The sequence below is a fragment of the Panthera tigris genome, chromosome E3 (assembly GCF_018350195.1).
Source record: "Panthera tigris isolate Pti1 chromosome E3, P.tigris_Pti1_mat1.1, whole genome shotgun sequence".
Lineage (NCBI taxonomy): Eukaryota > Metazoa > Chordata > Mammalia > Carnivora > Felidae > Panthera > Panthera tigris.
The window spans coordinates 39,604,515-39,629,758 of record NC_056675.1 but is presented as its reverse complement, the minus strand read 5'-3'; the positions used below and the strand labels follow the sequence as shown (position 1 = coordinate 39,629,758).

Sequence of the window (25,244 nt, the reverse complement as noted above, 5' to 3'; positions counted from 1 at the left end):
CTCCGGGGGCGGGGGGATGTGAAACAAGGGTGTGACAGGCACTTCCTGAGGGCCAAGCGCGTGCCTGGCAGGGGGGCCTGCACAGCTGTGCCCTGACTACACAGAACAGGCCCCCCTCCCCCGCTCCCAGCAGGTGCCTGCCATGAGCTGCGCCGAACGCGCCTGGGTTTGTGAGCCTTCGAGAGTAAGAAGTATCGTTTATGCGGGTGGGAAGTCAGGACAGCAAGCAAACCTTTTCTCGAGATGGACTAGAGAACAGGTGCTCCGTATCCTCATTAGGCAGGAGCAGCGGCATTCCTGTTCTTTCTAGGGCTTTCTCCGGACGCCCACGTTCATGTTTTACATGTGGATGTGGCGTCAGGGCAGGTGGCATAGCGGATATGGCCTAAAATACACGCGGCTTCACCAAACACCAATCCGCAGGAGACCAAAGCCTGCCTGTCACGGGCCAGCACCCCGGGTCCCCGGCCGAGGCCGGCACCGTTCCGGTCCCGAGTGAAAGGAGCCAAGGCCACGCACGCTGCTGGGGGGGAGCGTGCAGGCAAGACGCCCGGAGGCAGGGAGGACAGAGAGGAGGTCCCCATCACTACGCCCTCCTGCATTTGCAGGCAGGAAGGCCCCAGCCGGGGAGCAGCCGCGCCAAGAACGGCAGGAAGGAGACCTGGGGCTCTTGTCTTGGGGAGGATGCCTCTAGGCAGAAGGGGGGCAGAAGACAGCAGAGATGAAGGCAGAAAAGGAGGGAAGCGGTCGACGGAGGCGGCAGGGCCAGCCCACGCAGCTGCTGGAGCGTGGTAAGGCGAGCCGCCTCCAAGGGACACTTCCCCCCTCCCGCCACTTCCGCGGGCAAGGACACAGTGGTGACTGACAGGGCTGGGTCGTAAAGGACTCTGTGGTTCCTGCTTTGCTTGGGCCACTCGCTCTGAGGTGTCGGCCGTCATGCCGTGAGGGCGCTCAAGCCAGCCAGGGTGAGGGTCAGATGGGGACAACCACCAACCTGCCTGCCGTCTGGCTCCCTTGAAGCACAGAGTTTTGGGGTGACCGGTCACACGGCGACAGAGGGCCGGTGCCCTAGGAGAGCAGCGGCAGGGCCTGCCTCGGGGAGCAGGACTCCGCCGAGGGGGACGTTTGGACGGAGGTGCAAGAGCAAACAGGAGGGTCAGACTCGGGACCGGAAGGGCAGCGGCAGGTGTGCGTGAGGAAGGACGCCAAGAGAGGAGTCGGGAGTCAATGAAAACTTGTGGTGGCCGAGCGTGCACCGGGCCGGTTCTGAGACCGGGACCGGGGGGGCGGGGCGCAGCGTCTCTGGAGGGGGGCCTGGGCCCTGCGGGGCGGGCAGCTCCGCGCAGGCCAGTGAACGTCCGCGGGGCCCGTTCGCGCAGTCAGCCCAAGGCCTGAACCTGGACTTGAGGAAGGGCTCTGGGCTGGAGCTATCTGGGGCCGCTGTCCCAGGATCTCCCCATAGTAGAGACCTTCTGAATCAATTTCCAATTTCTTCGTAACATGCGATCATGCCACGGTTATCTGTGTTTGCAAAACGACTCGAGAGGCGCCCCCCCCCCCCCCCCCCCGTTCCCTGTGCTCAGGACGGTTCATATGTGTCATCTTTGGTGCTTGAAAACGACAAGAGTTAAAAAGAGCAGAAATGTGATTATTGGAGAAAAAAAAGGAAATAAGAGATAGTTTTATACGAATCGTCCATCTCAGACGTTGAGAGATTCTTAAAAACATAAAATTGAAACAATCTCAAAAGAAAACAACCGGGATGTTTGGAAAACCTGGTCCTGAGCACCCCATCACCCCACGCCTCCGCCACCTGTGGGGAACGCTTGCCACCCTGTGGGGTCCTTTCAATAGGTAAGGGGCCCAGCCCCGCACAAGGCCAGTCCCAGGTGAGGAGCAGGGCTTCTTGGCCTGGGCTCCCCGCCGCCCCCCAACCCCCGGGAGCCAGGGACTTACAGGCCAGCGAGCAGATCCGTTTCTACTTGTGCGTCCCGGGCAGGGGCCAGGCTGCCGGCCCCTTCAGCCACGATCCGCCGGATGAGGTCCTCGTCTAGAGGGAAAACACGTCAGCGGGGGCATGGTTTCTCCCACCCCCAGGTTCTTCAGGACCTTCCCGGGGATCGCGTGGGGATACCACCCTCCCCACCCCTGCTCACCCGAAGCTGAGAAGGACTTGGCAGGTGAGGAGGGGCTGACCAGGGAGAGCCCGTCCTCCTCCGGGCCCAGGCGGCCCCGTGCCAGCCGCTGCAGGGTGCTGCCCACGATAGATGGGTCACTCAGCAGGTCCGGCCAATTCAGCGTGCCTTCACTGGACGGCCAGCACACCAGGCTGTAGGTGACACAGGTGAAACAAGGGGGGCCCAGGGGGACACACGTACAACACGGCCCTAGAGCGTGTGTGACGACAATACACGGGGCCAGGGGACAAAACCCGCGCAGCGCAGACACTCATAATGCACCACGCACGAGGTGTGGCGGACCCACGCCAAGGCTCACGCTCTCTCCAGGGACTCCTACCTTTTGCAATCATCTAAAAATAAGTCACTTTTCATTTGTCCGGCAAAGGCCTGTTGAGAAGCACAGAGAACACCTCAGGTTCTGAGCTGCCCAGAGGCAGCGGGACCCACCCAGCCCGGGCAGGGCCCTGGGGGCGGGGGGGGCACACTCACCTCAGCGCGGAGCCCCGGGAAGGCCAGGAAGGAGCTGTCCAGCACAGACGAGTCCAGGTAGCTGTCGATGTCCAGGACCGGCTGCCCCGCGGGGGTGGGGCTCGGGCCCCCAGCCACCTAGGGGAGAGGCAGGCATTCAGCAGAGGTGTGCCACCTCCGGAGCAGGCAGAGCCTAGACTGGGGCTGTGCTAGAGAATGTTCTAGAATCGGGCACACGTTCTGTATCTGCACTGTCCATCACAGTAGCCACAGGCCGCTCAGGGCACTGGAATGCAGCTGGCAGAGCTGAGGACTCCAGTTTTATTTGTCGTCGACTCGAACCAGCCGTGGTGGTGGCGGATTACCCCACGGGACCCCTGGCGCACACGCCCCCAGGGTATGGCGGTGGGTCCCTCCTGAGGGAAGTGCTCTGTCCTTCCCTCATCTCGTGCAGTCCCCATCAGATCGGGCGGGAAGCGCCTGCTCCTTGTCTCTCCGAGCCTGTGAGGCACTGGCCCTTCGGCAGGTGCAGGAGAGCCACCAGGGAGGCCATTTGGGCTCTTCCTTGTCAGAGGTTTAAATCGCCACTTTGGCCTCTTGCTAGAGATCTGCTCTGCTCAGGTTTGCGACATCCTCCCGAGTCTTTCCGGGACCCTGCGCGTCTCCCCTCAGTCACCTGACAGGCTGGTCCACAGCAGTCACGGGACCCCCCCCCCCCCCCCCCCCCCGCCAATCTGCCCTGTGATTTCCGTGGCATCAGAAGTGGGGCCCCGTTGGTTCATTCGTGATCTGGACAATCTGCATCTCTCTGTCTCCCTGGGTCTGTCGTCTCGACCTTCTGCCCTTCCCTCCAGCCACCCTTGGCGGCGGCAACGAGACCCACGCTCTGTCCTCTGGAAGCTCCCCGGGCCCCAGCCCACCTTGCTCCGGGACATCCGGAAGAGAAACAGAATGACCAGGTAGACGGGATAGACCACCACACTGGACACCAGGCCGACGGCAACGGTGTCGGCACTCAGCGGGATCAGACCGGACACGGGCCCCGCGCTGTGTGGCAGGAGAGGAGAGAGACCCGGGCTGGGAGAGGCTGCGGGGGGTAGGAGGGGTCGGGCAGGAGGAGATCGTCGGGCCCCCCACGGGCACCCACCTGTAGGCGGCGTCTCCCACGACCCCGTACCACACAGCATTGGCACCCAGGAAGAGGCAGACGAGGAGGACGCAACAGGTGGCCCGCTGGACGCGGGTGAAGCGGCTCCGGGGTGGCCGGTCCCAGAGGGAGAGCCAGAGATGCTTGTCAAAAAAGCCACGCTGCAGCTCGGCCACCAGGAGGCGCCGGAACCGCCGCACAGCCGCGTCGCCTGCAGAAAGGGCACAGCTGGCTTCAGGAGGCCAGCGGCACAGGCCACCCCTCGGCCAGCCCGGGCAGGGACGGGCCCAGGCCCTTACTTGCTGCCAGCACCTCCTTCTCCACGAGGCCGCCATTGGCCTCAGTCTCCACCGACAGCCAGTCGTTGACCAGGAAGAAGGTGCTGCAGGCGGTCTGCAGGTCCCGGACGATGACGTGCTGCAGGAACCAGGCGGGGCTGAGCCCTGCAGGGGAGGGGCGGTGAGTCAGGCTGAAGGGCGCTGGTGGGGTGCCGGAGGGGCAGCCACGGGCGCCCCCACAGACCTTTGTTGTCGTGCCACACGCGGATCTTCCGCACGCTGCCCAGGCTGTGCGGCGTGGCGATCTGGAACACGTCCAGGCTGTTGCGGCGGAAGGCCCTGTCCCCATCCAGGTGCCGGTGGCCGCTGCGGCCCTCAGCCCCATACAGCATGATGCCCACGTGTGCCGTGGTTCCTGGAGGATGGACAGAGAGGCAGCGGGGCTGGGTACGTGACCCCGGGCGGACCTTGCTTCGCTCAGCGGACAGGCCGCTCTGACAGGTGCCCTCTCACCCCCCTCAACGTGCCAGACACGCAGCCGCCAACGACACGGTACAGCAGGCGGGGCGCCAGATTAACCGAGCGACTACGTGAGACACAGTCGGCCCTACCTCCCTGTGATACCACATGCACGTGACGTTTTACAAAAACGGGGACTGGCCAGTGAGGGTAAGAGCACAGCGAGGAGGAGAAAAGTGGTAACGTGGGAGACACGTTCAGAACAACGGTCACCAGGCAGGTCGACACTGGCCGAGGCCACGACACCAAACTCGCCAATGTAGGCAGACAGGGACCACGAGAGAAAGAACAAAGATGTCACAGAGCAACCCACGTGAATGGTCAGAGGGGTGTCACGGAACAGGAGGGCCAACGAGGACAAGTGGGGGGGGGGGGCAGGGGCAGGAGGACCAATGAGGACACGCCGGGGGGCGGGGTCACCGAGGAGGGCCAACCAGAACACGCGGCGGGGGGGGGGGGGGGGACAAGAGCGGGAGGGCCAACGAAGACACGCTGAGGGGGGAGCGCAGGAAGTGGCCGAGGCATGGAGAACACGCTCACGTGCGTGGCACCTCCTACAGCCACACGGCCAGCACTGCCCACGCTGCTCAGCAAGTTTTCCACAAAGAAATCGAACGCTTTTGCCCCCAGCACGTCTAACGTTCAAGTCACACTGTCCTCGCTCGGTCGGTCCGTCTTCCCAGTAACGGCTCACCACCACCCCCACTGTCGTCCACTCGCTCACACGGACAGGCCCCGCACTCCGATGCCCCGTGTGCCCGGAGAGCACCGTGAGGCCTGATGAGCTCCCGCCCCACGCGGCACCGGGTGAACAGAGCCCTCGTCCCGTCATCTACTAAGATAGTCACTACCAGAGAAGATAGCCAGAGAGCACACGCAAGGGCAGCCGGGAGGCCTGGACCAGACAGCCCCCCGCCTCACCTGAGCCCCGGCCCCAGCCAGTCTTAACCAGGATCTCGTACTTGAAGCGGCCCCCCTTCCCACAGAAAGGGATCACGCGGACACGGCTGACGTCCAGCTGGTCCAGCTTACGCAGGATCACGGCCATGACCACATAGGTCACCAGGCACACGGAACAGGTCAGCAGGACGACGTAGTTCACGCCTGAGGCCGGTTCCTGGGGAGACAGAGCCATCAGGTACAAGAGGCACGGCCCTCGCCTCACTTTCTCAGGACGAGAGAAAGGCTGGGAACTCCGAGGCCCCCAGAAACATGGTGCAACTCACTGGAAAGATGAACCGCACGTGGCTGGGAGGCACGAAGAGGCTGGCCCCGAAGGCAGTGAGGTGGCGGGTGAGGCAGACGGCCTGGCTGGGTGACGTCTCTTCCAAAGGCACAAGGCCCTCTGTCCTCCACATCATGTCCTTCTCGCTGAAGTACTGGCACAGGGATGTGTACAGGCCCACGGTCACTTCCAGTGCCGACCAACGGAAGTGGCTGGTCAAGTTCAGGTAATAAGTCCCGCCTGGGTCTCTGCTCCTAGAAGTTGAGCAAGTGTCACAGCCAGACCCTGCCCAGCCCGAGTCACGGCAGGTCCTGCTCCCAGACCCCTCAGCTGCAGCCACGCCCACCACGGGTGGCCAGGCCTGCCGCCTCCGGTCCTCCTGCCGCCAGACCTACTCCCACAGGAAACCCAGTGACCCTGCTGGCGTCCAGCCAGCCGTCAGAGATTAGCCCCCACTGTGGGTCCACCGTGGCCTGCTCCCAGGGCGGGGCGTGGGCTCACCCTGGGGCGATGAAGAATGTGTAGGGCCTGTGGTCCCCGCCCGCCAGCGCCTCCGGGGTGATCCTCCTGCTGGCTGAGCAGTTGTGCTCGTTGGGCTGCGGCACCGAGTGCAGGTACACAGCCAGGTAGGGCTCGGGCTCCCGGGACAGGTAGTGTTCTAGGGGCACAAGGACAGCATTGGACGGCTGCCCCGCGCAGCTCGCACACCCTGGGGGACGCTCCCGGAGCCCTGTGGCGCCCTCCCTGCAGCCTGGGGCTGGGGGGCTGGAGAGCTCTCTGTTGCTGGCAGCACTCACTGTTGCCTTGTTCCCCGCTGCCCTGGGGCCAGGCCCCGGCCAGCCTATGAAGCAGGAGGCAGACCTTCCTAAAGGCCACGAGTCGGTGGGGGGTGGAGGGGTAGGGAAGGGGGCGCGGGGCACGAAAGACACCTGCTCACCAAGGGTCCCCCACACAGGTTGGGCCGAGGCCCGCAGCACCCACCGCTAAGCACCGAGTAGGTGAGCTGTAGGTGCAACCCGGCGTCAGGGTTGCTGTCCTCGGGGACGACCACAACGCCGACCGAGGCCTGCGGCTGGACGACGGCAGAGCCGGCAGGGGTGCGGCAGCCCCGTGCAGCCCGGTCTGAGTTGTTGGGTACTTTCACGGTGATGGCGCGCTCCGAGGCCAGCCGGCCAATGGGGATCTGGGCCCCAGCCTGCGTCTGGAAGGCCATGGACGCCACCTTGGTGGAGACAGTATAGTTGCTGATGTAGCCGAAGGGGAAGGGGTTGGAGTCGACAAGGATGATGAGCTGTACCACATCACTGAGGTTGGACAGGGCCCCGCTGAAGGCCTCGGGGATGGAGAAGTGGCAGCCGGGCACTGAGGCGTCGCCCTGGCAGAGCAGGCTCAGCGGGTCCGAGCGCTTGCCCTGCGCCACGATCTCCTCGCCGGCCAGCGTCAGGGGCTCCTCGTTGAGCACGCGGGAGCGCATGAGGATACACATGAGGGCCGACGACAGGCGGTAGGCCCTGGATGCCACCATCAGCGACGGCGGCTCCGCGCCCAGCTCTGAGGGCTGCGGGCCCTGCACGTCCGCGCTGGCCAAGTGGATGAGGTCACCTGCGGGAGGAGAGGTGGGAGGAGAGGTGGCGCGGAGGGCTCGGGGGGGGAGGGGCAAGCGGGGGGGGGGTGGTGGGGAGCACGCGCCTGCCTGGGCCCGGCCGCACCTGTGATGTTGAGAATGCTGTCAGCAATGGCCGTGGGCGTGCCGGTGCCCTCGGCGGTCTCGGCCTGCAGGATGTGCATCATGCCCTCGAGCTTGTGCAGCGTCTTCTTCAGACACGAGCGGCACACGAGCTCCCTGCTGGAGACCTGCAGGGAGGCCAGACGCCGTAGGCAGCCCTCCTCCGGCCTGGCTGAGCAGGGCCGGCACCCCCCGTGACCCCTCAACCCACTTCAGTTCCGTCACACCGGCCACGTGGCCCAGGCCTTTCCCCAACACCCTTCACGCCGCAGCGAGAGAAACCACCCCAAGCGTGGGTTCCGGCCACGTGCCTCCCTGCCGAGAGCTCTTCTGTGGTTTCTCCCCACCCGCGGGCGAGGAAGGTCCAAGGTATCGCGGTCCTGCCGCTCGCCCTAATCCCTGTGCCTGGCCACGAGAGCCACGTGTCACAGGTCACCTCTCCCGCCTGGGAAGGTTCTCTGCTTCCTTCTCTGCTGAAAGCTGTGCAGCAATTTCCCACCACGCAGAGGCACAGCGTGCCCCCGCCCCCATCAAGACTGTGCTCAGCTCAGCCGAGCCCGGTTCTCGAGTCCTGGGCGACAGTGGTGGCTAAGTGCTCGGGGCTGCAGAAGCCGGACCAGGTGTGACCATGGGCTGAGCGGGAGGGCACCGGAACAGCCTCTTCACGTGTGCTCTCCTTAGAGCCAAGCCGCTCCTTACCCCTAGGCCACCCTGCACAGTCGCACCTGCAGCTCACACGCTAAATGGCCAAGGACAGGCACACGGCCGGGGAGACTTGGCCAGGATAGGGGCCGCCACGGGGCCCGAGGCCCACCCTACCGTGCACTGGGCCAGCGCCGCGGCAATCTGCCGGATGTCATCCACGGTGTTGACCCGCAGGGAGACCAGAATCTCTGTGACGTTTTTGCGTATCTGGGCTTGCAGCTGCCGCCTGGGGTCCGACTCTGCTGACGAGGCCAGCGCCTGCTCGTGCTGAGGGCAGTGAGCACAGGGGAGCCCTCAGGGCAACGGGCAGCTTCACTGGCAGCGACACAAGTTGTCTCGGCCACTACAAAACTCGGGCAGCGGCTCAAACCCTGTTTCTTCAGGGACAAAAGGGGGCTTAGGGGGCTTTCCCAGGACTTCTTATGGGGGTGTGGAGGGCTGGCATCAGGGGAAGGGTCCACAGGCTGGGACTGTGGAGAAGAGGAGTTATTTCAAGGAGACGAGTCAGGGGGCCAACTGCTTGCGAGGCAGCGAAGACTGGCCCGAGCCCACCCTCCCCACCGAGGGCAGATGAGAGGAGGGAACTCCTCACCCCTGCGCTGGCCTCGTTGAGCACAGTGATGAGGGCCAGAGAGTACTCGATGACGTGCTGGGGGTCAGCCTGTCTCAGTAGTCTGGGAAGCATGCTCTCCGTGAGGCTGTGCAGCCAAGTCGTGAGGTCCAGGGGGCCACCTGGCAGGTCACTAGGGAGTTCGGGCAGGGTGATGGCCAGAGACCTGCGTGCAGAAGCTCGCGGTGAACAAGTGGCAGTCCCCGCTCCCGCCCGCCCAGATCCCGCCCAGGCTCACCTATTGAGAGCAACCACAGCGGCGCCTAGCTGGTCCTGCACGACCACGGCCAAGTCCACCTGGAAGTGTGGTGCAAAACCAGGCGGCAGCACGGCTCCGTAGGCAGAGAGGCTGCCCCTGTAGACGCAGAACTCTTCGCAGTGGCCCTGGCGACAGCGCCGGAGCAACAGGGCGAACACGAGTGGGGCGCCTGCGTCTTCCGCATCCTGCCAGCCTGCGGGCCCCTCAGTGTCAGCGGCGCCCCGGACTCCCTGCGCCGCGCCTCCCTGTCACCTGCAGCTGTACTCACCTGTGCACTCGAAATGCACCTTGGTGGTGAGGGCGTGCACGGCGTCCAGCGGGAAGAGGCGGCAAGAGCCTCCGCGCGGGGGCCGGTTGGCGGAGAGGCGGATGGAGGCGCAGCCCTCTTCCTCGCCCGAGCGGCCCAGCACCGTGAGCGTGAACGTGTAACCCTCGCCGTCCCGCAGCACGCCGCGCCGTACCACCAGCCGCATGCCTGAGCTGCCTGTCGACGTGGTCGTCTCGTCCAGCACCAGCGTCTCGTTGCTGAAAGTACGCGCCGCCCAGCGCTGCAGAGCCAGGGGACAGAGACCAAGGTGCTGAGGACCGACCGGGAGCAGCCCCGCCCCGCCGAGGCCCCGCCCCCGCGCGGCCCCGCCCCGCCCCCCAGTCCTACATTCGCTCACCCCTCGCTGGGAGCCCCCGCTACAGTTGTCACAGCGGCCCTCTAGGTACACATAGGAGCTACGGCTCACTGCGTACACGGCCTGCGCCTTGCAGGACACACACTCCAAGGACACAAGGGGCACCCGACCCCTGCGGATCAACACCTGGAGACAAGAACAGAAGCCACGACCTGAGCCAGGGCCTCCACTCCTGGGGCCCACACCCTGAGGCTGCACAGGGCAGTCAGCCCCAGCCAGGCTCCCCAGGGGAGCTGGGCCTCCGGCCTCTGCCCTGATGCTGTTCTCCTGGCTGGGAAGGCTCCTCTCTGGGCCCTGCCAGCACCTAGTTAACCCGGAGTCCAACTTCCCAAGGCTCCGTGGGCTCAGCCCTCCTCAAGTACATTCATTCAATTTTTGATGTCTCCCAGTCTGGAGGATGGTGGCGGACACCCAAGAGGGCAGAGTCCACCTCGCGCTTATTTTCCGTAGCACCCAAAGCCCAGCTTGGGCCTAGCACACACGAAGCACTCGGGTACTCACCTGTGAACAGGATGGATGGATGGACGGACGGACCCGTGGAGGAGAAAGAACGAACGCACGTGTGGGGTGAAGGCGCCCGTGCTCCCTACACAGCCCCATCTGAGGTCGGTCCCACCTCAGCCAATCCAGGCTGGACCCCGCTCCGACCTCCCCCGTCCCCACACAGCCCGTCCCAGGCACCAGCAGCACCTCGCGCACCTGCCGCCATCGGCAGGCCGCAGCAGCAGTGCCGGCCCCAGGGGCCGCTGGCACCTCGGTCCTGACCTGCCTGGAGGGTGCAGGGGGCAGCAATGTTGAGCACGTGTCCACCCAGGGCTGAGAACAGGCTCTTCCTGTTCAAAAACGAGGACACCCATGCTCTGGGAAGGGGGCCGGTTTCCTCACTGCCTTTGGTGCTGCTGGAACCCCTTACTTCTCACTAATAAATACCCAGAGCACCCAGGACCCCTCTAAGCTCCGGAAGGCCGCAGCGCTTCTGGAAGGAAACAAAACTGAAGCAAAACGTTTTGTTAAAGAGAATCTGTATCAATCAAACGTAGTAACTCACAGTGAGAACCGACAGCTTCCAGAACACCAAAACACAGGAAACCTTCACCGAGAGTGTTTGGCGTGAATGGCCCTGTGCGCTCAGCCCTCCCTGGCTGTACCTCGGCCACCCCGGGGCCCGGAACTCCGCCTTGCTGGGCTAAGGACTGGGCCCGTGGCACCCACCGTCTGGTTTGTGGCCTCCTCCTTCCGGCCTGCCTTCCACACGGTCAGGTTGAAGGTGTACTCCACACCAGCTTGCAGGCGCTCCCGGGGGACGGTGACCACGCTGCTGCCCCGGGGCCCAAAGGTCAGAGCGCACCCGCCAGTCTCACTCTGTAGCCACAAGGGAAGGGGTCGTGAGACCCTGGACGGCTTCAAAGCAGAGCCCAGCCCAGGGCACGTTTGGAAGACCCCCTGCCCCTCCGAGGCTCAGCCGCACGAACGACCAAGGGAGCCAGAGGGGACCTCACGCCCCCTGGTGCACCGGACCTGCGTTGAGGCCACACAGGCCCAGTGGAAGCTGAGTGGCGTCTGGTCACCGTCCTCCAGGTTGGGATCATAGGACTTGCTCCCATCCAGCACCAGGTCCTGAGTGTCTGACCACACACGGTACGAGCCTCCCTCGATGATGGGCACCAGGCGCTCAGGGACCACTGTCACATTGGCTTGGATGCTCCGTGCCAGCGGGGTGTCCCCAAATGACACCAGGAACACAAAGCAGTAGTGGCCCACAGGCAGCGCCAGCCGTGGCACCACCAGCTGGGGCCGGCTCATGTCCACGCTGGGCAGAGCCACGGGGGCCACGCGCACCGGCCGATGGCAGCCAGCAGCACGGTACACCTCCCACCGGTACTCCGTCTGGTAGGTGACGCAGTCGCGGAGGTTGACGTGGGCTTCCAGGTAGTTGCGCTGGGAGCGCCGCATCAGCACCTGCGGGGGCAGGGCCACGTCCACCTCGGGCTCCCTACAGGCCAGCACGTGGACGGTGACCGTGGCCTGGGCCACGAAGAAGCTCACCAGGTTGGAAGCATTCACCTCCATCCGGTAGTCCCCGGGCTGCAGGTAGGAGTGTTCGGCCCAGGGCTCCTCCGTGTCCTCCGCCGGGGCCCCATCCCCGAAGTCCCAGCGATAGGCCACACGCCGGGGGCTAGGGCTCGTGGCGGCCTCGAACCGGGCCGAACGGTTGGTAAAGCAGCGGCCGCTGCGCAGCACCACGTGCTGGATGGTGTCCTGGACCTCGACCACGAGCGTGCGGTTCACGCCTCCCAGCTCGTTGAAGGCGCGCACGTGGATTTCCAGCAGCCCCGCGGCCACGGGGGTGTAGGTGACGTCGCGGCCTGACAGAATGACCAGCGAGTCCCCCTGGACCTTTTGCAAGGAGAAGTACCACGCGTAGGCCACGCGGGACCCCCGCTGCACGCGGGCCGTGAAGTTCCTCTCCGTGCCCGTGGGGATGCCCGGCTCACAGCAGTTGGGCACCTGGAGCCCACCCACCGCCTCTAGCACCAAGATGCGCACCTGCGCCTGGGCCCGGCTCACGTGGTTTTCCGCCTGCACGCTCAGCGTGTAGTCCCCGGCCCGGGGGAAACTGCGGGAGAAGCGGGGCCCGGGCAGTGCCTCCGTGGCGGCCCCGCCGACCTGCAGGTAGAAGCTGACGGCAGAGCCAGCGGCCAGCAGGACCTGCAGGTGGACCAGCTGCCCGGGCGCCACCACCTTGCTGCTGGCCCACAGCACGAGGCCCGCGACGGGCTCTTCCACCGTGAGCTCACGCGTGGCCAGGCCCCAGCTGACGGCATTGGAGGCGTTGAGCCGAACGGAGAAGGCGCCGGCGTCACGGAAGACCACGGAAACGTGCTGGCCGTGCCTGCTGCCACCCGGCACCGCCCAGCACCAGCTCACGTTGGTGCCTGAGTCCAGCTGCCCCCAGAAGTGCACGGCAGAACCCGCCGCCACGAAGCCGCCACCCAGCTCGCCGGCCCTGATGCTGAGGCCACTTACGGGCACCTGCACAGCCACCTCGGTGGTGGCGTTGGCCGAGCCCAGCTGGTTCCTAGCCGTGACCGTGACCAGGTACAGGCCGGGGGTGGGGAAGGTGTGCGTGGTGGACGGCTCTGGGGTCTCCCAGCTCGGTCCTCCCTCCAGAGACCAGCTATAAACGACGCCGCTGCCCCCGGCCAGCTTGGCACAGAGGGTGACGCTGGCATCGACGGCGGCCGGGTTCGGGGAGGCGGCTGCGGCCAGCCACCCCACAGGCTCCACGAAGTCCACCGTGCGATCGGCCAGGGCACTGCCCAGCATGTTGGCGGCCCGCAGCTGGATGCGGTAAGTGCCGGCCTCGAGCACAGTGAGCGAGAAGGCTCTGCCGCTGCCGGCCAGCGCCGGGCCGCCGTCCCGCTGGGCGGTCCAGCTGTAGGAGATGTTGGTGCCGTCCCGGACCGCGGCCTGCAGCTGCAGCGTGCGGTTGGTGGGAAAGCAGCAGCCGCCTCCGCCCCCCACCACCTGCAGCCCCTCGATGTGCCGCAGGACGTAGACAAAGATGCTGTCCTGGGCGGCGCCCACCTCGTTCTCGGCCGTGACGATGATGTTGAAGGTGCCCACCGAGCGGAAGGTGTAGGAGATGGTGGGGCCCCCGGGGATGGGCGTGCAGCGGTCGCAGAGCACCCAGGAGTAGCGCACGTCGCTGCCGGCCTCCAGGGAGGTGGCGAAGCTGACGCTGCCGTTGAGGGGCACCACCGTGCGGCTGGCGTTGACGCTGAGCCCCCGCGCACGCTCCCGCACCGTGACGTTCAGCCGAGCCTCGCCACGGCTCACCTCGTTCCACCCGGTCACGCGGACGGTGAAGCGGCCCGTGCTGTTGTAGGCGTGGGTGACCGCGGAGCCCTCGAGGAGCCCACCGTCCCCCAGCTCCCACAGGTAGCTGGCGGGGCGCCCGCGGCCCACGGCGGAGAACAGGTACGGCTGCTGCAGCTCCAGCACGCGAGAACCGTTGACCCGGACACCCGTGAGCTCCACGGGCTCCTGCACCTCCACGAGCGCGGAGTCGTTGGCAGCCGAGATGTTGTTGGATACGGCGACCGTCACCAGGTAGGAGCCAGAGGCCGGGTAGGCAAACGTGGCCTCGGGGCCCCCGACGCGGGCGGGATCCTCAGTGCCGAAGTCCCAGGTGTAACGGTAGAGGAACGGGGGCCAGGCACGAGCCACCCAACGGGCCTCGTCCCCGAGCCGCACGGACTGCCTCTCGGGCCACAGGGTCACGTTGCCCAGCTCGGGCTCCACGCAGACGCTGGTGAAGTAATGGGCCTTGTTCACGTGGCTCGAGAGGACCAGCGTCAAGGGGAACGTGCCGCTCCGTGTGAAGTTGTGCGTCACCGTCGGGTCCCCCGAGACGGTGGCGTTGGAGGAGCCATCCCCGAACGTCCAGTCAAAGATGTAGTGGGTGGGGTCCCCAGGGACGTGGGCCGTGAGCCGGGCGAGGGGCTGCACAGGGATGCAGGCCGCAGGCTCGATCCGCAGCACCTCCAGGACAAACACCTGCAGGGGCAGGCTCAGCGCCAGGCGGCCCGCGGGGCTGGACGCTCCCACAGTCACCGTGCAGTTCCGTGCCCGCAAGTACACGTGCTCCACCGTGGCCTCGGGGCCCGTGAGCACCGTGCCGTCCCCCATGTCAAAAGTCCACGTGACGTTGTCTCCCGACTCCAGGGCGGCGCTGACGGTCACAGGCGCGCCCTGCTCCACGGACGGGCTGAGGCTCACGCTCAGGCCCCGGAGCTCCTCAAAGACACGGATGCCGACACATGCCGCCACGCTGCTAACCGTGTTGTTGACCTCCAGATGGACGCGGTACGTGCCCCCTGAGCTGTATGTGTGGTTGACCTCCGGCCGGTGCTGCGTCACAGCTGGGGAGCCATCTCCGAAGTCCCACGTGTACAGGATGCCCCCAGGGGAGGGCAGTGGGTGTGGGGCAAAGGTGACAGACTGGCCAGCCACCAGGACACGGCTTCCCACGGCCACAGCCACAGCAGGCAGGGTGGCGCGCACGCTCACAGACACTCGCCGCGTCAGGTTCTCGAAGGCGTTGGACACCAGCAGGGTCAGGTTGTACTCACCTGGGGGACAGGCCTGAGTGAGAACAGGGCCAGGGCCACCTCCACCACCTGCTTGGCGAAGTCATGACCTAACCCCGTGCTGCTGCGCGCCAGGGCCCCTCGGGAAGATAGAACAGGCCCTCGGTCAAAACGTCAAGGGAGAATGCCCTTGGGCCCTGTCCCGGGAGGTCCTCGCAATGGAGCCAGGGCAGGGTGCCACAAGCAGAGGGCAAGACGCGGGGCTGGGGCATAGATGAGATGGGAGCAGACCCTCCCTGGTGAACAGAGAGGGTCGGTGCAGGGCAAGGGTGGTGGGGTCACCAATGATCACTGTGCATTCTGTGTGTGAAACTTCTGAAATTTTAAAAACGAAAGGTAACTCCCTTCTGAGCCAAAAGTGGGTCTGAGTAGGGGCCAGGAAGGTCCAGTTTCTGCCCAAGAGACTTGAATCGTGGGGCTCAGTGGCCCGGACACCACTCTTTCACTCTATGAAGGGCCCCAGGCCACCAACCCAGACTGGGCAGAGGGGGGCTGTCCCCACAGCAGGGTGGCGGGCCCCAGCGCCCACCTGGGACGGCGTAGGTGTGTGTGACACTGTGCGCCACCAGCACCTGGGCGACTGCAGGGTCTGGCACCGGGAAGGACTCATTGTACGGAGGCTTGAACTGGCCAATCACCTGGGCCCCGTCCCCAAAGGTCCACCTGCCGGGCCACAGGCGGGAAATGAGCAGGCTGGAGTGGGAGCACGCCGGCCAGGCTGCAGCCGCTCCCCTCTCCCAGGGTCCCAGGTACCCGCCACCTCCTGGCAGGTGAGGAGGGGCGGGCTGGGGGAGAGCCGGGCCTCAGCCCCACAAGGGCTCGGCGGGCTCCACTGCCCGCCAGACCGGGAGCACTCACAGAAAAGCCACCTCCACAGCCGAGTCCACCAGCACGTGGGCAGCCAGCGCCAGCGTGGCATTGGGGGGCAACACGGGTGGCACTGCAGACACCCAGAGGCCCCTCATCCTGTTCATCCGCTCCACAGTGACGTTATAGTTCACGGTGACATTGCTCACGTGGTTGGAGGCCGTCAGCTGTGGGGACAGGTAGCAGTGTGTGGGCTGCCAGGGGGTGGCGAGGAGGCCCAAAGCAGCGCAGGCAGAACCCCACCCTGCACTCACCCGCGGCCAGCCGGGGGGTCCTCGGGAAGCAAAGCGGAACAGAAGGCCAAGATGAGCACCGCAGTCCCGGCCCCGCCCCCGCCCCGCCCCCGGCCCCGCCCACCCACCGAGAGCTTGAAGACCGCAGCGCTCTGGTAGATGACGTTGAAGACCACATTGTGGAAGGTAAGGGACTGCTTGTCGTCTATAGTCCAGCGGAAGACCACGTCTGAGCCGGCCTCCACCATGGGGCTGTACCTCTGCAGGGAGGGCACAGTGTGGGCGGCGCTGGGGCTTTGGAGACCCAATTCTGCCCTAAGCAGAATTCCACCACCTGGACACGCCTCCCCAGGGGGTTTCCCAGGCCAAGACTTCAGACACCACGGGAGGTGGAGGGCAGGGGGAGGGGGGTGGGGCGCCTAGGGGGCCACGTGTCATAGGACTATGGGCTGACATGCCCTTTGACGTTTCAGTTCCTCCAGCTTCCTGTCTGGAAAGTGATCTAGCACCAGGGACAGAAAGAGCCCACCATCCGAGTCTCCGTGCACCCTGTCCCTGGGCTCCTGCCCGGGCCCGCAGTCTCTGCACAGGCTGCTTGGGAAGGCACGGGAGTCTCAAGAGGCCTCGCGGTTCTGGGTGTTTACCCGAGTCAGCCGACAGAACAGGTGTGAGCAGGGAGCCGAGGTCAGAGACGGCCCTTCTGACAGCCCGTGTGCAGGCCGCAGAGCTGGTGGCTGACCTGTGCGTGTGTGGGAGGGCGTGGGGGGACACCCCGAGCAGCAGGTATGGCACTGACAGCAGCAGGGTGACATGAGGACCACCCCCCCACAAAAGCACTCCATTCAGCATGATGGGAACGCAGCAGGGGCCTTGAAGACACTCAGGCTCCATGAGGGTAGAGCTGCTCAGGGGCGGTGGGAGAGACCGCAGATGCTCAGAGCTGCTGTTTGACAGGTGGTTCCTCACTAACTTGGGAACTACCACCTGTCTGAGGAGCCCGAGAACAGAACCTGCCCAGAAACCAACCCCGGGCCGCCTTCCCCGCCTCACTCACCACCAGGACGCCTTGCAGCACCCGGGCTTCGGGGCTGGGTGTGGCCCGGAGGCCGCAGATGGGCTCCTCGGCCTTCACCTGCAGGCTGAGGTTGGCCCGGCCGGCGCTGTTCTCCACCACCACCTCCACCGTGTGCTCGCCCTCACGGAGGCCGGGCAGGGCCAGCACCGAGAACAGGGTGGTGTTGGCCTCGAGAGCACAGCTGGGCACCAGGGCAGCCACCGGGGCAGGGCAGGCGGCCTCAAAGGGTGCGCTGACATTGCCCCCGGGCCAGTGGGCCGTGGCCGTGGCGTTGGTGCCCGAGTCTACCCGGAGCACCAAGACCGAGCCGTTGGTGGGCACATAGAGGCGGCCATCGTGGGGGGTGGGATGGGCCACACGCAGGCCAGCCACCGGGGAGAGCACATCAAAGTCGCAGGACAGGTTGTGCGTGGACACGCTGTTGCCCACCGTGGCCCGGACCTCATAGTGCCCAGGCCGCCGCAGCCCCGGGTTGGGCCTCAGGCCGAGCAGAGGGGTGAGGCGCTCTGTGGCGGCGAGCAGCCGCAGGGCGCAGGCGGGGCCAGTCGGGGCCACCTCCAGCTGGGCGGGCAGGTGGGCCAGCCAGGCCGAGGCCACGGCGGACAAGTACGGCGCCTCAGGGCCAGGGGGTCCGAGCGCCGGCGAGCAGTGCAGGAGGGCACCTGGTCCAGCGTCGTGCTGCAAGGTGACGAGGTCACCGGGGAGCAGGGGGCCGTCCTGGCCCTGGAAGGGGACCTGCAGGAAGGAGGCAGGCTGTGTCGGGCCCTCCCAGCAGGACGCTGCAGGGCGGGGGGCTACAGGGAGCACAGGACCAGGGTCTCCAGCAGGCAGGCGGGATCCACCTGGGGTAATCTAGACTCACACCCACAGGGGGCCCGGCTCTCGGGCACTCACTCACTCACTCACTCACTCCCCCGGGCCCTCATGGAGGGGGCTGACAGACAGGCTCAGAGGGATGGGCCGTGTGCCGGGCAGAGGACCAGGATGCGGGCCAGGCAGGGGCAGGACAAGCAGAAGGGCCCGGGTGGCAGCTTCTCATGCCGGGGGGTGAGCAAGGACAAGGACAAAGCCGGAGAAAGGCAAGGGCCTGGTGCGCCAAGCGGAAGAGTGTACTGTCCGTGCTTCAGGGAGAGACCCAGGCCTCAGGCAGCAGGGCCAGCACACGTACTGAGTACTGGGTGGGAGGGCCTGCCGGCACGGAGAACAGAAACTCCTTCCAGAGCACACAGGAGGTCCCAGGGGGCCCTGGCCCTGACGTGGACGCGTTGGCACAGGCCCGGGGCCGGCAGAGGGTGTCCGGTGACAGGGGGATACCAGTTTGGGGGCACCAGCGTCCCTCTGGGGTGCACGCGGGCACCGGCAGAGCCTGGCTCTCCAGGGACGCGCTCTCGGGCTCCCCGCCATGTCCTGGGGCCCCTGCAAGGAGAGGAGGGGTGTCAGGGACCCCCGCTTGCTCGTGAGCCCCAGTCGGGGACACCCCACCCCAGGGAGACACGAGGTCTTGCCAGGCAGCACGCCCACCCCCACCCCCACCATCCCCCTCTATTGCTCCTGACACCAAGCCAGCTGACCGACTCGGGCGAGTCCCGGCGACACCGAGCAGGAGTCGCTTTCTCTACAGACCCCACTCTGTGCATCTCAAGGCTGGAGACCAGTCCGATAGCCAAGGAGCCACTACACGTGACGGCACGGACAGGTCCCCACCGCCCCAACGGGATGGAGCCCCACCTGCTCCTCCCTCGGGCCGGAACACCTGCAGCCGCAGCTGGGCGGGTCGGTGGAGCTCCTGAGTGCCGAACTCGGCAGCGACGAGGAAGGCTTCTCTACTCAGGCCCAGGCCGGGGAACACCATCACCTGGGGAAAGGAGGACTGCTCAGCTCCACGGACCCCAGCCCCCGCCACCCCCCCCCCCAGCACCCACTGGGTCAGAGGGGAAGGAGCCCCCAGACAGGGCTTCACATTGTGGCTAACGGTCACTCGAGACAAAAAGCCAGGTCAAAACCATCTGTGGGCAGCAGGACCCTGACCTTGTTTTTTAAAAATCCACAAACACCCAGAGAAAACACTGAGGAGCACTCAGAGCTCTCTGAGCTACCCGGGCGGGTACCTCTCCCCTTTGCACGGCAGTGGGCTTCCTACGCGTCTCTCCTCGGCAGGTAGGACGTTAAAGGTCCAGAAAAAAGAGCTTGTGTTTCAGAGACACTCACAAGCCAGGCCAAGGCTAAGTCTCCAGATCAGGTCGTGGAGGGTCCTGGGGTCAGCCTACCTCGACAGGCTCCTGGGGGGCTGACAGGGCCTCCTGCTGTGCCAGGGGACTCAAGGGTCCCTGCAGGTCTCCAGGGGGCGCTCCCACGAGGAAGTTCTCCGCATCCCACACAGGACCTGGGACAGCGCGTGTACAGTAAGGTGCTGGTCGCGGGCCAAGGAAGAGAGTGTCCGCGGGCCCCAGGCAGGGCCAGACCCAGGACTGAGCCACTTGCCGGTAGCCCCCCAGCCCCCTCCCCCTCTGTCTGCTTCATCTGGTACAGGCTCAGGTTGGGACAACAGGTGCTCAGCAAACCCCAAACCGACACTGAGCAGCTAGGAAGGAGCCTGGGTGAGAGACGGGACTGTCCTGGGGCAGCCGGGAAACACTGCGTGGTTGGGGGCTGGGGGAGGGGGGGGGCGGGGGGCGGGACAGCCATGCGGAGGAGCTCCCAGGGTGGCCAGGAGACCTTTCATCATTTAGGGAGGCAGCTGTCCTGGTCCAGGACACAAGGTGCCCCCTAGCCCCTCCGGTAGCCCCAAGCGCACCTCCAGGCCGGAGCTCACAGACGTAGCTGTGGGGCACCGAGCACAGGTCCGTGTTGCACTGCCCCGCGGGCCCAAGCCGCACACAGCGCTCAGCCGTGGCAGGGTGCGGCTCCCCAGGCAGCCAGTTCTGGCAGCTCTCCAGGCTGAAGGCCTCACCCCGCACAGCAGGGCCCGCCTCAGCCCCCTCCACAGCTGAGAAGCCAATCCACACGTCCAGGCTCCTGCAGGCAGACGGTGGGGGGAGAGGGCACTCGGGGGGGCTCTCCAAAGACACCCCTCCATCTGCCCTGTGTCTCTGGGAGCTTCTTCCTCATTCCCTACAGCAGCCCCTCAGGTGAGACCTTGTCCCTCCCCCCGCTTTCGAGACGAGGAAAAATGAGGCTCAGAAAAAGGACCTGGCAAGCAAGGTGGCGGCAATGTCCACCCCCACCTGCCCATGGGGCCAGGGGCCCAGCTGAGGGCTCCTTGCCGGGACAGGCCTCAGTGTGGCCAAAGGCTGCACACACCCACGCTTATTCCGTGAGAAGGCTCCAGGTGTTGCATTTGGGGAGCAAGACGCCTGAACATCAGCTCCCCAAACGCTACACCTCATAGCTCTGACAAGGTAGGAGGGCCCTCCTGGGGACTGGGCTGATAGACACAAGGTCAGGAACGGGGACAAACGATGGCACACGGAGAGGAGTGAGGTGCTATAGCCAGAGCCAGGCACTGGGGCCCGGCTACCGCCAGTTAACCGAGTGACCCTGGGCAAGGGCCCGGACCATTCTGGGCCTCGAGTTCCTCTGGTGGACACTGAGGATGTCCAGGGTGCGATCCACACTGCAATCGACACCTCCCCAAACAGGGACTCTGGGAGAAGCAGGCGTCCAGCCTCCATTCCCTTCCCAGCCCTGGCAGGTGCTGAGAGCAGAGGCAGGGGCGATGCCTGCTATAGGAGAGCACATTTCCTCGCGGGCCTGGGGGGACGAAGGCGTCCAAGAGGTTCCTTGTGCGTGGGTGGCCTCCATGGTCACACCAGAACTGTCCCTGCCCCTGCCAGGAGGGGCTCGGCAGGGGACAGCAGGGGGTGGGCAGCACGTGGGATCTGTGATGCATCCCCTACCCTACCCGTACCTCCACATCTGTGTCTGAAACGCTGATGAGACGGTGTCAGATGAGCAGGGCTCCCAGGCCCCACTCAGGCCGGCCGGCCGGCCTTGGCCCCTCCAAGCACCCCCACCTCTCCTGACCCTCCTCAAGACTTAGGCTCTGTCTCCGACCCAGCATTCCGGGGATCCCACCTCACAGCCTGTCTGGGGGTGGGGGCAGGTACCTGGTGACCTGGGAGACCAGGAAGTGCTGGACGGCGGGACTGTCCACCATGGCCAAGGCGGCCCCGGCCCAGGCCCGGCACTGCTCCTGTGCCTGCAGCCAGGCGGCCTTCTCGGCCACCAGGCGGTAGCAGTGCCCATTACCGGGGAAGATCACGGTGTCCGAGGGGCAGAGCGGATGCACCACTGGGGAGTCAGCAGGCAGGGATGGGGGCATCAGTGTGGGCCCAGCCAGGACTGCCCCACCCATTCCAGCCCCTGGGGGCGAGAAGGCACCCACCTCGACCTGGCTCCTCGCCCAAAGACACAATACTGTAGGTGGCTTCCAGGCCGGAGCCACCACGATTTCGGACGCCAAGCTTGAGGGTCTCATCACTGAGTACCGAGACTGGACACTCGAGCTCCAGGGCAGCAGGGGCCGCCTCCACTTGCACCTTGGCCCCTAGCTGGGCTGAGCCAGCCCCCAGGGCCAGCACGGCTGTCACCTGGTAGTGGCCGGGCAGGGAATAGCGGTGAGTGGTGGCAGGACCAGCAACATCCACCTTAGGGGAGCCGTCACCAAAGTCCCAGTGTGTGGAGCTGACGGGCAGGGAGGCAGTGATATGGAAGGCTGCTGGCTGGCCAGAGGCCAGGGGTCCTGGAGGCCCCACCAGGGCGGCCCCTGGGGAGGCAGGGAAGACGTTCTCAAGGAGGGTGGGGCCCCCGCAGGCAGGGGCGAGGGGCAGCGGGGGGCTGGAGCACAAGGGTAGGCAAGCCGAGGAGGCGTTGGGGGGCTGGGCCGCCCCACACAGGCACCAGCCCTGGTCCGAGAGGGCCCCGAGGCCCCAGCCAGCCGCAAAGCAGAAGGCGCCGCAGGCCTCGGGTGCCAGCGGGCCCTCGTGGGCAGTGGAGAAGGCCACCGGCACCACGGCACCGGAGCTGTTGTCCGGGAGGCAGGCGATGTACTCCTCACCTGGACAGAGCAGACAGCCTGGTCCTGGGCGGGCCCCGCCCTTGCTGCACCCCTGCCCCCACCGTAGGCTGGTCCCCAGGCAGGCCCCACCCCTACGGTGTCTGTGCCCCATCCTAGACCCCAGATCACGTCGCAACCCCCCCCCCCCCCCCCCCGCCTGGCACTCACCACCCTCCCCTCCTCCCACCTGCACTGCTCCCTTGACCCCCGACCTGGTCTGTCTCAGCAGCCATAATTGCTGCCCAGGTGCCTCTGTTCCCAGAGTCCCACCTGCCACCACCCCCCAGGCCGGTGACCCTGGAACACCTACGGGGTCCTAGCCGACAGAGAAGGACCGAGCTGGTCACGTTCAGCCATACTCACCACAGCCGCTATCTGACAATGGGACGCCGAGCAGGGGCCGGCCAGCTAGGGGGCCGGGCCCAGCACACGTGGCCGCCTCGGGCCGAACCACGCGAACCCGCTGCTCTTCCACCCAGCGAGGCAGCCACGCCAGGCCACAGTCACACTCCAGTGGGTTTCCGCTCAGGTTTCTGCAGGAGGCACAGGGCCGGGCGCTCAGGAGTCGGCAGGGCAGATGAGGGGCCCTCGAGGAAGTCTGCACTGGCCTCGCCCCAGGGAGTGGGGGCCGGGGGCGCCCCGACACACACAGCGTCCCACCACCCCTGTGGCAGCCCGCCGGGCCCTCGGAGGGCTCCAGCAGGCGAGCAAACAGCCCTCGGGGCCTGGTCTCAAATGGGAGTGGGCCCGGAGGCCAGGGCAGGACGGCAGGGAGGGTTACTGGGGGCCTCAGGGTCGGCTACCAACACCCACCAAAAACCACAACTTACATTTCACTTAAATTAAATAAATTAGCAAATAATCCTTCTTCTAAAGTAGAAATCTTGTTGTTACTTATATCCCTGGAAGAAAAGGGGGATTCAGCCGTGTCTGACGGGAGCCCCCATAACCGAAACGGTGACAGGTAGCCAGCACCTGACCCCCCCCCCCCCCAGAGGGGACACTCACAGCTCGGTCAGTGCGGAGAGGTTCGCCAGGAGCCCAGCGTCCAGTGCCCGGAGCAGGTTGTGGGACACATCTCTAAGGAGCAGAGCAGCCACAAATCAGCGCCAGAGCCCAGAGCCCCGGACAGGACACAAGCAGGTGCAGGCCCAGGCCCAGGCCCACCCCCAGAGGCTTCCTCACAGCCACAACTTGCAGCCTCCCACCCCCCACTCACTACACTTGGGGCCAGGGTATGGGATCCAAACAAAGGAGCAGGAGAAGGCTGGGAGCCCTGAGCGCGCCATCCACACCCTGCCCCCACCAGTCCCCTGCCCCCCTGGCCCAGCATGGCAGCCCAAGGGTCTCCAGGGCCAGGGGCCTAGCTGTTGCCGGCTCCAGGAAGGAGATGGTCTCAAAATGCCCTGAGACACAGTGGGGCTCAAAGACCGATAAAAGGAGGAGACCCTGGTGGACAACCCCACAGCACAGCAATGCCAATGGAACGCAGCCAAGCCCAAGGCTAACAGGACCCCAGTAAGAACACGGTAGTACACAGGTTCAATGGGAAGCATCACCGGGCAAGAATCACCACGAAACGTAGGTTTACGCTATGTTACACAAGCTGCGCGTGCTGGGCCCTCCGGAGACATATTGACCCTGCAAGAGTCCACTCAAGGACACAAGATTAACACAGACAACACTAGTCACCAGGAGTGAGAGACTGACCCCAATAAACCCTAGGAGGTTCAAAATCAAATGTGACAGGGGAACGTCTCAGCAGTGGGGAAAAACAAAAACCAAGACCCAAAGTTAAAGGTGACACTCTTCTAAAACCGAACAGACTGAAAGAATACAGGAGGACGCGACAGACTCTTCACAGCACGAAAGGATAGGCAGAAATAAAACATCCGAACCAGATGATCCAACTACAGAAAAACATGCAACCTCTACACAGAATATCAATAAAATCAGAAAACGAGCTGAGAAGAGCGCTAGCAATTTAGACAAGGGATCAAAGGCCCTAATGCCCTTTGCACCCACACTGCTAATAGACGGTGAGGACTACAGGAAAAAAAGACTTAAAGAACATGAAATCAGTGAGAGAAACACAGAGGTCACAGACGGACGGAAAAAACCGTTCCCTGTGGGTAACAATTGGAGACACCCCAATGGAAACAGCACGACAGCACTTTTATCCAAGTAGTGAACGTTTTCAGAACCGTGACCCCTGGTGCTGGCGACCCTGGCCCCACTCCTCCAGGAGAGTCAAAGCCTTTCAGGCAACACGCTCTGTAGCCAAAGATTCCTGGCTGGCCTGGGGGTGGAGGCCACGGTGGCCCCTGCCCATCCACTTCTTGGGACAGAGACCCACGGACCATCCTGACCTGGTGAACACCTCTGGTCACCCGCTCCACTGCTCCCCTCACCCCTTCCTCAGGCTCACACATGTCTGAGTAGACCCTGGTCACGGCCTCCAAAGTGATGACACCTGGGCCTCCCACCCGCAGAGCCTCTGCCCTTCCAGATGTCACCTCCCGCCCTCTGAAGTCCCCAGAACACCTCTCACCAGCCCTACCCCTGCCCCCAATGACAACCCCGTTGTGCAGAGGCCAGGGATCCATTGATGCCTCCTCCCAGCCTAACCATTCCTACGTCCTGCCAACCCAGCTCTTAAAACGCTCAAGACTCCCGCCTACCCCAGCCACAGCCCGGTCCAGACACGCCATCCCCGGACACCTGCCTGGCCCCCACCCAGCTCGCAATGGTCACCCTCTGAAACGGGTCCTGCTCCGCCCGGCCTGCTCCAAATACAGCAGGACCTTAGTCAGAACACGCTGGTGTGAAATCAAGGTCCTCCCAGGAGCCGAGGCACTGAGTGGCAGCTGAGACCAGGCCTCCATACAAACAGGCCCCCAAAAACACAGAGAAAGGGGAGAGTCCCGGGACCTTGCAGGCTGGGATGCCTGGAGCAGTACCCCTGCCTGGCTTGCAATGCCAGGAACCACGTCTGGAACCAGGCTGAGGAAATGACCCCCACCACGGCCCCTGACAGCTGCTTCACCGTGGAGACCCGCT

General features: G+C 65.1%; 1 protein-coding gene across 1 annotated transcript in view; it reads right to left on the bottom strand.

The window, feature by feature from the left end:
* The window catches only part of PKD1 (polycystin 1, transient receptor potential channel interacting), a 44,014-nt gene that overhangs the window by 6,228 nt on the left and 12,542 nt on the right, over window positions 1-25,244 (bottom strand). The window contains exons 2-34 of the mRNA XM_042972338.1: window positions 23,193-23,264; window positions 23,015-23,086; window positions 22,548-22,717; window positions 21,513-22,184; window positions 21,235-21,418; window positions 19,923-20,143; window positions 19,396-19,511; window positions 18,857-18,983; window positions 18,297-18,544; window positions 17,108-17,863; window positions 16,182-16,313; window positions 15,812-15,987; window positions 15,483-15,616; window positions 11,319-14,935; window positions 11,013-11,162; window positions 9,783-9,926; window positions 9,386-9,665; window positions 9,097-9,310; window positions 8,841-9,024; window positions 8,363-8,515; window positions 7,527-7,671; window positions 6,799-7,419; window positions 6,319-6,475; window positions 5,819-6,071; window positions 5,514-5,709; window positions 4,318-4,488; window positions 4,095-4,238; window positions 3,796-4,006; window positions 3,569-3,695; window positions 2,670-2,786; window positions 2,518-2,567; window positions 2,157-2,329; window positions 1,957-2,050 (exon numbers count right to left, since the gene is read on the bottom strand). Coding sequence (XP_042828272.1) covers window positions 1,957-2,050; window positions 2,157-2,329; window positions 2,518-2,567; window positions 2,670-2,786; window positions 3,569-3,695; window positions 3,796-4,006; window positions 4,095-4,238; window positions 4,318-4,488; window positions 5,514-5,709; window positions 5,819-6,071; window positions 6,319-6,475; window positions 6,799-7,419; window positions 7,527-7,671; window positions 8,363-8,515; window positions 8,841-9,024; window positions 9,097-9,310; window positions 9,386-9,665; window positions 9,783-9,926; window positions 11,013-11,162; window positions 11,319-14,935; window positions 15,483-15,616; window positions 15,812-15,987; window positions 16,182-16,313; window positions 17,108-17,863; window positions 18,297-18,544; window positions 18,857-18,983; window positions 19,396-19,511; window positions 19,923-20,143; window positions 21,235-21,418; window positions 21,513-22,184; window positions 22,548-22,717; window positions 23,015-23,086; window positions 23,193-23,264 — 10,281 coding nt within the window. The remainder of the gene's footprint in view (window positions 1-1,956; window positions 2,051-2,156; window positions 2,330-2,517; window positions 2,568-2,669; window positions 2,787-3,568; window positions 3,696-3,795; window positions 4,007-4,094; window positions 4,239-4,317; window positions 4,489-5,513; window positions 5,710-5,818; window positions 6,072-6,318; window positions 6,476-6,798; window positions 7,420-7,526; window positions 7,672-8,362; window positions 8,516-8,840; window positions 9,025-9,096; window positions 9,311-9,385; window positions 9,666-9,782; window positions 9,927-11,012; window positions 11,163-11,318; window positions 14,936-15,482; window positions 15,617-15,811; window positions 15,988-16,181; window positions 16,314-17,107; window positions 17,864-18,296; window positions 18,545-18,856; window positions 18,984-19,395; window positions 19,512-19,922; window positions 20,144-21,234; window positions 21,419-21,512; window positions 22,185-22,547; window positions 22,718-23,014; window positions 23,087-23,192; window positions 23,265-25,244) is intronic.